Source organism: Symsagittifera roscoffensis, chromosome 4 (assembly GCF_963678635.1).
Source record: "Symsagittifera roscoffensis chromosome 4, txSymRosc1.1, whole genome shotgun sequence".
Lineage (NCBI taxonomy): Eukaryota > Metazoa > Xenacoelomorpha > Acoela > Convolutidae > Symsagittifera > Symsagittifera roscoffensis.
Window position 1 is genome coordinate 32,546,411 of NC_087065.1, and position 11,149 is coordinate 32,557,559.

At 40.2% G+C, this 11,149-nt stretch overlaps 2 protein-coding genes across 2 annotated transcripts; one reads left to right on the forward strand and one right to left on the reverse strand.

Annotated features, from left to right (window-relative positions):
* LOC134844182 (dynein beta chain, ciliary-like) lies at positions 1–5,463 on the reverse strand. Its single transcript, XM_063860746.1, has 6 exons — positions 5,352–5,463; positions 4,757–5,141; positions 4,398–4,597; positions 3,978–4,161; positions 1,253–1,352; positions 1–465 (listed from the first exon to the last, which is right to left on the reverse strand). The coding sequence occupies exons 2-6, from the start codon at positions 5,126–5,128 to the stop codon at positions 32–34; spliced, it is 1,290 nt and encodes a 429-aa protein (XP_063716816.1). The 5' UTR covers positions 5,129–5,141; positions 5,352–5,463; the 3' UTR covers positions 1–31.
* A 239-nt stretch (positions 5,464–5,702) lies between these two features.
* Positions 5,703–6,799, forward strand: LOC134844183 (ras-related C3 botulinum toxin substrate 1-like). Its single transcript, XM_063860747.1, has one exon. It carries the CDS (start codon positions 5,877–5,879, stop codon positions 6,447–6,449), a length of 573 nt encoding a protein of 190 aa, XP_063716817.1. The 5' UTR covers positions 5,703–5,876; the 3' UTR covers positions 6,450–6,799.
* Positions 6,800–11,149: the final 4,350 nt, after the last annotated feature.

The window sequence follows — 11,149 nt, forward strand, 5'->3', positions numbered from 1 at the left end:
TTCATTAGCACTGTTGTTATTTTAAAATTTATTAATGAAATGCTGACAGTTCAGTTGAGCAGTTCTGTTTATATTTCTTCTTCCTAAGCTTTCCGAACCAATTGGATATTGGAGATAAGAAAAAAACTTTGGCGATAGAGGGTGAAGTTGTTGAGGTGAAGTTGATGAGGTGAAGTTGATGATGTGAAGTTGATGAGGTGAAGTTGATGATGTGAAGTTGATGAGGTGAAGTTGGTGAGAAAAGTGTACTCGCCATGGACAAAATGAGGTTGCACATTTCCTGCAGCACCACAATGATTCTTCCAGGGGTGCGATAGTGGCGAGAGTGGACCCAGATGAGGGCAAGGGTGTGCATGCAGGCTTTCAGGTGTGGCCCCATATCTGTGAAGTCCTCCTGCTGCATACTGTCCAGTTTGAACTTGAGCGGCTTCAGATGCACTGAAATGTCTCTCGCTTCCTCGATGCCTGCCAGAGCAAACAAACAACATTAAGCAGTTGATTAATTTCATTCACTTTCAAACAAAACCAGTTAGTTGAAAAACATAACGGAAAAATTAAAGAGTTTGTTGATCTGATCTCAAGTAACAGCTGTCAATTTTCTAGCCCAATTTTGTTCCGACCGTTCTTGTAGAATGCGAGGAACTACCGCGTTACCTGACTTCACTGGAAGCTCGTAGGGAATTAAGTGCGAGGCCCATGTGAACACAATCTTACACCCCCCCCCCTCCCCCCTACATAGACCAAGTGAACGATCTACCCCCTAAAATTAAAAGACAAATTCGAGCAATAAGGCCTGCATGTCCTATGCTCAAATCTAATTGACTGAAAAATATTACTTTTAACCAAGCAAACTATCTCCCTATTTTGATTGGGGGGAGAGAGATAGCTCACTCACTTGTTCACTTGGTCAGCTCACCGTTTCCAGAAAAACTGACCTGAATAAATCATTTTTGGACCAAATACCAAACTTAGTTTCATGTAAGGTTGTTCTCGTAATATTTTTTTCAGAAATGTTTTTCGCTGAAATTTTTTGTGAAAATAAATCACAAAGACTTTTCAGCACTAGTTAACGTGATTGGAAATTTCTGTATTACTTGCAAAGCATTCTGGTGTACGTGTTTACGTATGCTCCGTTTCCTGAGATTAGAATTTTTATTTGAGCCTAACAATTCGAGGAAATTTTTAAGTGGTGAAAAGTAGCGGAGGCACGCGGCGAAATCAATCATAAAAGAGTGAATCGAGTACTAGTAACCTGATTCAACTTGGGAGTAGAGGGATTGGAGAGAAGGGTAGTAGGCGCTGTCGTGTTGCTTCAGTACCTCTCCCATCTCCACCATGTCGGGCTTCGACATCTGAAAAGAACCCACAAAACAATTAGACTTGAACCCACAAAATATCAACCACATTTGAAAATACCTCGGAGCTCTCAATTGCTATAAATTTGAATAGTTTTATCAACCTATATGTTTTTGCTCGGCACACTACTGGTCCAAGTTGGCACAAATTTGCATCAGGGCGTACAACGTGGGAATAAGCGTCTTTGAGCATTGGCCTAAGGCTTCTTTAAAGGTCGATGGAGCCAAAGCATTGCCCGACCACGTGTTTCTCCAAACCTCAACTCAGATTCAAAGTTTCCGTCGGAAGAATTTCGGAATGAAGGGCTAGGGTTTGTTCAAAAACCCTCAAATCATTTGAGTTCATAACCAGGTATGCTGGAAAAAGTTTCGTGAGATGCCCTTGTTTAAATCGGATTTCAGGAATGAACGAAACTTATGCTAGGGATGGATAGCACTAAACTGTGGACAATTTTTCTCTCACTCTGATTGCTTTCGTGGCATCAAAGGTGGATGAATATACCCACCTTCGACGCAATCTACATAATGAAATCAGGAAATCTATCGTTCGTAAACCTCTTCGAGGGGATATGCTACTAAATCGAGATAGGGCCATGCTTCAGCCGTTTGTAGCCGAAAGCTTTCACAACATGTAACTTCAAGTGTAGATGACGCCGGATTTGATATCACAGTAGATGGACTCTGGGGGAAAAGGTACATCAGAGCGTATTTTAAAGTTAAAAACTTCAACCCATTGACCAAATCCATTATAGAAGGCTTTCCTTCATTGCTCCTTTTTTATGCGCATGTGATATTGAAAGTAATCTTGGTCCATCTGATGGCGCCCTCACAATTTACCAGATTTGTTAAGACTGCGGATGTCTGTGTTGGCTCTTCTCCTGCTCTCTCGGGTTTGACCACCGGTATCTATGATGCTTCCACGCGATCACAACGAGTTGAAAACGATCGCTTCTTTGCTGATTTTCGTGGCTGGAAAAACAGCTCTGACTCCTGGGTCAACTTGGATCAAATTTTCCGACTCCCCAGTGGATATGCTCCTATAGGCCGGAATTCTCGCGGCCCAATCTGCCCACTTGCATCTGCTGTCTCCAGCCATATCTCCGTCAGTTTAGCGAGTTCTCGTTCCCCGGATGCTCTTGTTAGTTCTGGCCTCCCTCAGCGATGTCCAGTATGACAATATCGTCTGAGCCCACTGACTTCCTCGAAAGCGCCGTACCTGATCTTTCTGATGTCATGTCTTCGAGAGGAGTTGATACGATCCGTTTGGTCTCGATTTGTTTTCGTAAGGAGTGGTCTGAACTCATTGGCAACACTCTGGACATCTGCACCTTAGCATAAGCCAACATAAAAACTGGACTCGGCTGTTCATGCTCCCTAAAAGTATCATGAAAGCTCCTTCCCGCGGAGGCAAGTCTCACGTCGCAAATAACTGCAAAGGCATTCGCCAATGAATCAAGTCCTGGAAGGAGTAAAAACTCGGACCTCTGGTCTAGAGCTATTAAAAGACCTAAAGAGCGAACGAAGCAAAGAATAAAATTTCTTCAGGCTTTAATGCCCGCAGAGCTAAAGAGCTAGCAAGTATAGGTCATTTCGGGAGAGCAGCTAAAGCCCTGTGATCTGAAGGCCTCGTGTCCAAAATTCAGGACATTCGCAGTCTTCACCTTCCTGCAGACACTCGAGTTCTTTTGTTCTTGGAGTACTGGCCGCCCGGCTGCTTTCGAGGTCACCGAGACATCCCCGCTGCAGTTATCTCTACTCTAACGTGCGGCGGAGACTTTCATCCCATTAACAGTCAAAAGAAATCACATTCATCCCGTTAGCAATCAAAACGTTCGGGGTTCGGTCCGCTTTGGCTGTCAAAACCCTCAAACACTTTCGCTATTCGCACTGACCCCAGACGTCCATATTTCCGGGTTATTTCAGTGCGCCTCCTCAAAAGCCTCTCCGTGTGCCTCATGAGAGGAAACGCCAGTATGATCGTCAGTCGCGCCGTCTAGCCTAGTGTAATTTATTTCTCTTTTTCTTTTTTCTTTTCCTTCCCTCATCTGGTGCTCTTTTCTTCCATGCTGGTGCTATTTCATTCATATTTTTAATTGCATTTGATTTTTATTTGAGTTTTTTGATTTTTTTTTAAATTCATTAGTTGTTTTGGTTATTCTTTGATTTCAAAATTTCAGCTTGAAGACTACCTCAAAAACCACGAAAGTATGGACACAAAGCGAAAGAAATACTAGCAAAGTAACTAAGCGACAAAAGACTTGAGGCTGATTAGGACACAATGTTTTTTGAAAACAACCAATTTAAGCTTTTGTAATCGATTGGTTTTTTCTAATCAGTCTTTTCCAAAAACTTCTTGCGAATGTCTTGACTTTTTAAATTAATCAACCTAAAAATTTGAATTTTTTGCATCACCAGTTATTGAAATTCAGCTACAAGAGCTACTTCTATAATTTATTTGGCAATAAGCAATATCAATTTGTTCAGTTATTGCAATTAAATATTCATTCATTCGGTTCTTTACAGAACCTCATATAAATAGTCTTATTTATCCCAATCGTTTATCATTACCGATATTTCTACAGCCTGCTCCATTTCTATAGCCTGCGTAACACCAAGTTTTACCTGGTCATGGATTAACTGCAAATTGAGTGCCTTCCTCTGCCAAAATTTGATCTCGACGTACGGTGTGGGTTCCTTATCCTCGAGAAGGGGCTGGGAAGAGTCTGTACAAAGGACACTGTACAGCTGATGCGACCATCCTATCACCGTTGACTCAATTCTGTGTATCAGGGTCCTGTCAGAGTCCCTAAATTTGTACACACAATTTGCCTAAGTTGTTTTGAAGTTACAGCTCGAAGTATCCAAACTGAGTTTTAGCAAATTATCAGAAAAAATTCTAAATCATATTAGCTTCAAAATCGAAAAAAAACTATAGAATCTGGCAATTCAGATCTTAAAATGGGACTACAAAACTATAGTATCTTCGTATTGTTTGTACTAATTGGCCAAGTTATGATCAATTTCATTTTAATTGTGTCTAACGTGAGATTATTGTACTGAATGTTGCGGTGATTCAAGTTCTCGATCCCGAGCGGCTGTGTCAACACTGTTTGATCAAGAATCAACCCTGTCACCACATAAATTCTATTATTCAACTGGTGCGTGTGGTCGATGAGATCCCTTGAGACTACTTTCGGCCATCGAAGATGGTTAGAGTTGTTTGATATCATTGGCATGTACATCTAAGACAACGATAATCAATGGTTAAAGAATCGGTTTTCATATGACATAACTTTCTGCAGAAATCATATTAATCACAGAAGAGTTTTTTTTTAAATAGCTTGTCGTGGGCAAAAGTGTAAGCTAAATTATAAGCTCAATTTAGAGAAAACTGGACTCACACGCTGAGATGTGACTGCCAACTGATTCAGAACGCTTGTAGAAAGTTCTCCGTATCTCAGGTAAAGTTTGAAGTCTTCTTTTGGAACAACGGTATTTGGACGCCTCTTAAAGAAAAACACCGATTTGTGAGATTTGATTTTGTCCAATGAAGGCCAACCAAAGTGAATTTGGGGCTGTGGAGTACCAGCAGGTAAGCTGAGCACCATGACATTATACTCCTGGCGATCGACAAACTTTAAAAGAGTATCCTTAAACTCGTCTGATCCAACTTTCAACGAGTTTATCCTAAAGCACTGGCAGGCGTATTCCGTAATGAACTCCGCCCGCATGTCTGGCTCAGGAACAGTGGAAGCAACATCATCGTCAGTCATTATACCGAAAAATCTGAACATTTTATCAAACCTTAGTTTTTATTATCAGAAAAATAAAAGTGGTGAAAACCAAAAACTTTAAATTAGATCAACAACCAACAGGCAGCAAGATCAAATTAAAATTTTACCTGAGTATCAAACATTTGCAAATTATCAGAGAATAGCGCAAGAAATTAATTTCAAACTTTTAATGCATTATATAGAATTAAATTATGTAACTAACCTTTTGAACAAATAGAAATTTGTAGTAATTTTATCTGTCTATTCTTGGGGAAATAATTAAGTGGTTATTTATGTTTAAAAAAAATCAATTTTGACATAAAATTGATTTTCTCATCAATTGTCGTGCTGATTTTTACTCTAAGCCGACATGACTGTAAAAAATTGACGTATTCGAAAACTCTCAGTCCAAAGGACTTTTCTCAAGTTTTTTTTTTATTTATAAAAAGGATGAAAGAATAAAAAACCTCAACGAGTGATTCATCATCATGGAGAATCGTTAAGAAATCTCGAGTCAAAAATATGAATAAATCTTTTTTCGTTGTTTGCGTTTCACACTGACTCATTGAGCATGTCATTCATTCTTAAACTATAATAGGCTACTAATAAAAAGTGACTTGCGAAACTTTTGAAATTTAGGTACTTTAAATCTGTAGAACATCAGTATATAATTATTATTGCTTTTTGGATTGGAAATCTAATTGAATCTTAATATTAAGAAATCCGTAAACTTATTGGTACTTTCAGAATGCAAGCGATTAAATGCGTTGTCGTTGGAGATGGTGCTGTCGGAAAGACTTGTCTGTTGATTTCGTATACAACTAATGCGTTCCCAGGCGAGTATATACCTACGGTGTTTGACAATTACTCTGCAAATGTGATGGTCGATGGAAAACCAGTGAATCTGGGTCTCTGGGATACAGCCGGGCAAGAAGATTATGACAGGTTGCGTCCGTTGTCGTATCCGCAAACCGATGTGTTCCTGATATGCTTCTCACTGGTATCTCAAATATCTTTTGAAAATGTTCGGGCTAAATGGTATCCAGAGGTAATTCATTACTGTCCAAAAACGCCTATGATACTTGTAGGCACGAAATTGGACTTGCGAGATGTTTCCAGTGGCGAGCAGACAAGAGATAGATCGAGATCTTCGCATGTGACTACCGCACAAGGGCTTCAAATGGCTAAGGAAATCAAAGCAGCTAAATATTTGGAGTGTTCTGCCTTAAATCAGAAAGGATTGAAGAATGTTTTTGACGAAGCCATCAGGGCTGTGCTGATTCCAGTGAAGAAAGAGAAAAGGAAATGTTTTGTTTTGTAATTTATAACTCGGAACTCTTCATGATCATTTCTCCTCTTCTGTAACCAATCATCGGCTCAAAAGTTTCAATAACTTGGAAACAAAATTTCTCCCTTAATTTATTTTTCTCCCTTGATTGTAAGTGGTTTTATTGAATTTTAAAAGGGTGCAGTTACCCTTCTGTCTTAAATGTCGATGAATTGTGTTTGTGAGTGGAGACATTTAGAAGAAATGATCAAATTTCTATACATTTAAAATACACATAAATAAAGTTTCATTTGATTTAAATCTACTATGTGAGATGTTATTAGTATTCTAAAACAACTCTATCAGTTCTGAAAGACGAGTAGTTAATTCACTTTTTCATTTAATCGTTTTCAAAATATTGACAAAGATGGCAATCTATCTATTTATTTTAAGTAGTTAGAAGTCAATAAAATTTAATTAAAATAAATAATACGAACGTTTTTGCTATAACTAGCATCATCAGGTATGTGTTTACAAATAGAACGATTTTTACAAGCAAAATGATTATCATTTATGTTTATGGGTATCTTAGATTATTACATAGTTGATAAACGATTTTTTAGAAATTTCGTGGTGGGTGATGTTTTGTTCACCAAAACATGTCCGAATTTTTTTCACTTTTTAACCAGTTCTACGGTCAAATTATTATATTAAACTAACGGTCAAATTATTATATTAAACTAGTTTTGTATGTTGTAATTCGAAAAAAAAACAAATTCGAGTCGAGCCAGAAAAAACTGATTCATGTGCTAGAAAAAACTGACTTATGGGTACGAAAAATTGATCCCGAGCGAAAAAAATATTCGATCAGAAAAAAAACAGAGCAGCAATGACCATGGAAACCGAAGAAAACGCAAATAAAAACATATTAGTGTTCTTTATACAAAACATCTGTAAACTTATTTTTGTATCAAAAATTTTTCTTCGGTTTCATTGGCAGGCTCTTACATCTGGAACTCTCTAGATAGGCGCAAAATTCGCACATAATTATCACTTAATGAAAAATTTTAAAAAAATAAACGGGCCAGAAGACTGCCCCTATGGCCCAGCCCTCTGACTTGTACCCATCTGCCAGAAAAAACTGACACATGGGTACGAAAAAATATCTCCAAAATTTTTTTTTTTCATAATTGATCCAGAGCGAAAAAAACTTTAATCAGAAAAGAAAACAGAGCAGCAATAGACATGGAAACCGAAGAAAACACAAAAAAAAAAACATATTAGTGTTTTTTATACAAAACTGGGCGTTTACCCGCGGGCTTATAAAATGCCATACATACAAAATAACCTAAACAAATTTACAATGACGCCAGATACACAGAAAAGCGTTACCGGATTTGCATAGAACAGAAAAAACACTCATGAGCAGTACCGGGACAGGAGGAGGGTGGAGTTCCCTTTTTGCAGGACAACTAACAGCTGTTGCATAAGATAGCAAGCAGCTTGCCCGGGGTCGGCACAGGCAGAGCGCGCTGCTGCCATCGAAGCAATGCGACAAATGGTTTTAGCAGCAATGGGCGACCACCCGCCAAGGGCCTCTGCCAGCTTCTTCGCACGCGGAAAAGTGCTTTGTGAACTTTCGCTCGTCGGATACTTCGAGGGCGTGACCGGCACTAGTTCCAGCACTTTGCAAAGTAAATGACTGCAGGGAACTAATGACGGTCATCTACAAGGAGCGGCTGGACGACCTCGGGACCAACAGGGGAGATAAATGTCTCCCGGGCGAGAGCAAGAAGAAGTGAGATTGGCTTTTTCTAAAACTTTTTCTGTCACCACGGGGGAGAGCTGCCTTAGCGGCGCTGTTGAAAACGACATCGCGCAGTCTGTCATGGCGCGATATGCGGTCTTCGTCGGCTGCGCAAGCGAGGGCGTGATCGCCAAACGTATCTAGAGTCCTGGAACATTTCGGGCACGTAGACGACTCGCTGTTGAGTAGGGGAACTCCGAGACGATAGCAAACTGCAAACCGAAACCCTAGCGCCTTCAGAGGGACTGCCGAGCGCCAGTCACCACTGTTGGGGAGCGAACAGGAGAGCAGTCTGGCTCTGTCTCGGGGCGTAGAGGCGGATGACGTGAGCTCTGACCAAGACTTGGAATCAAGTAGGCTTGAAAGTTTCATTTGTGATTTGGGGGCCATTAAAAGAATGTCAGCGTTGTCACTGAAAAACTCGAGGGAGGACGAACAATTCAACACGGTGGAGGGCACCGTGGTGTTGTGAAAGATCCGGTCAGAGAGATATTTGGTGTCAATGTAGCACCCGAGGAAGGCCACTGGGGCAATCGAAGAAGAAATTGAAGCCCGAGGCCACCTTTAGGCACAGGCAGTGAACACTCCAGGCGCTGAGACGGCGACAGGGCTGAACCAGTAATAGAATCGAGACATAAGTGAACGGCATTGTCAAATTGAGCTAGACAGTTGCTAATGGAGAAGGGATCGCAAGTCCGCATGCTGAATGTGGTTTTGGGAAGAGCTGCGCAGCTTCTCAAAAGATGTAATTCCAACTGAGGATCTTCCAAGCGACCGATGGATTCCATAAGGTTTTCTACTCTTTTCAGAAACAGGGCTTGGATAAAGTCGTCGTTAGTCGAAATGGCAGCGCCCAGGTTCTTCAAACCACTGCTCCGAACGGTAATGACATTAGGAATAGCACTAAAATCCAGGTTGGGGTTGGGAGAACAAGCTTCACACTTCTCAACGCTGACCTCCAAGCCGACTTAAGCCATAGACGAAACCAAATGCGGAAAAACCTGAGCAAAAAGATTAACATCGCCGACAAGGGAACCATCGTCAAGATACGAGACTTTACAGGCGAGATCTGGAAATTGGTTCTTAAGAGCTACAATGATGGGATGGATAGTAACGGCAAACAAGAGAGGAGCCAGTGGGTCACCTTGCTGGAAATCCCACGCGCGGATAGCACACCGGAATTATCGAATTTCAGCCAGGATGGTTGGCTGTAGCCGAACTCGACCCACCGGAGAAACTTTGGAAACTGGTAGGCAACCTGCCGAAGAATAGAGGACCGGTCGTGGGTGTTAAAGGCGTTTTTCAGATGGACCTGTAGAATAGCCAAAGAAGTAGTGTCACCCACGGAAGCAACGTGCCCGTTCTGCGCGTGAGAAACGGCTTCACAGCCGCCAGGAACGCCCACTCCGACCTGAAAAGGAACGAGCAAAGAGGCGGCTTTCTGTCTAGAAAAACGACAAAGGCACTTGGCAACAAGTCTGCGCAAGATCTAACCAACTGCTATGGGTCTTATGCCACCATCTTTTTTCTTCAGCGCAAGAAGACTGGCTCCGCATAAGTAGGGAGCAATGGAGGTAGCAGCCTCACCACGACAGAACATCTCTAATCTTTTTTTTGTATCAAACATTTTTCTGCAAAATTACAAGTCAAAAAAAAGTTAACGGGTCAGAAGGCTGGCCCTATGGCTCAGCCCTGACTTGTACACATATGCCAGAAAAACTGCCACATGGCTACGAAAAAAATTCTTCAAAAAAACTTAAAAAGTATCCAGTGGGGAAAAAAATTGATCAGACAAGTAAACAGTGCAGCAAGAGGCATAGAAACTTAAGAAAACACAAAAATCAATAAATAAGTGTTCTTTAAGCAAAACATCTGTGAATTTGTTTTTGTATCAAAAATTTTTCTGAAAAATTAATTGTGTTCATTGGCCAGTTCTTAGCTCTGGAGTTCTTTAGATAGGCGCAAAATGTCGCACACAATTATCACCAGATGAAAAAGTCAAAAAAATAAAAGGGCCAGAAGGCTTGGCCCTATGGCTCAGCCCTCTGACTTGTACCCATATGCCAGAAAAAACTCACACATGGGTACAAAAATAAACTTCAAAAAAAATTTCAAAAAAATGAAGGTCCAGAGGGAAAAAAACTTTGATCAAAAAAGAAAAAAGAGCAGTAAGAGGCATGGAAACCTAATAAAACACAAAAAACAACGTTCATTATACAAAACATCTGTAAACTTGTTTTTGTATCAAAACTTTTTCTTGAAAAATGACAAGTGTTCATTAACCAGCTCTTAGCTCTGGAACTCTCTAGATAGGCGCAAAATGTCGCTCACAATTATCACTTAATGAAAAAGTTTTTTAAATAAACGGGCCAGAAGACTGGCCCAGCCATCTTGACTTGTACCCGTCTGCCAGGAAAAACTGACACATAGGTACGAAAAAAAAACAACTTTAAAGTTTTGTTTTACAAAACTGATCCAGAGCGAAAAAACTTCGATCAGAAAAGAGAACTGAGCAGCAATAAACATGGAAACCGAAGAAAACGCAAAAAACAAGATAATAGTGTTCTTTATACAAAACATCTGTAATCTTGTTTTTGAATCTAAAATTTTTCTTAAAAGTTTCAAGTGTTCATTGGCAAGCCCTTAGATCTGGAACTCTCTAGATAGGCGCAAAATTCGCACATAATTATCACTTAATGAAAAATTAAAAAAAAATAAACGGGCCAGAAGACTGCCCCTATGGCCCAGCCCTCTGACTTGTACCCATCTGCCAGAAAAAACTGACACATGGGTACGAAAAAATATCTCCAAAATTTTTTTTTTCATAATTGATCCAGAGCGAAAAAAACTTTAATCAGAAAAGAAAACAGAGCAGCAATAGACATGAAACCGAAGAAAGCAAAAAAACAACAATAGTGTTCTTTATACAAAACATCTCTAAACTTGT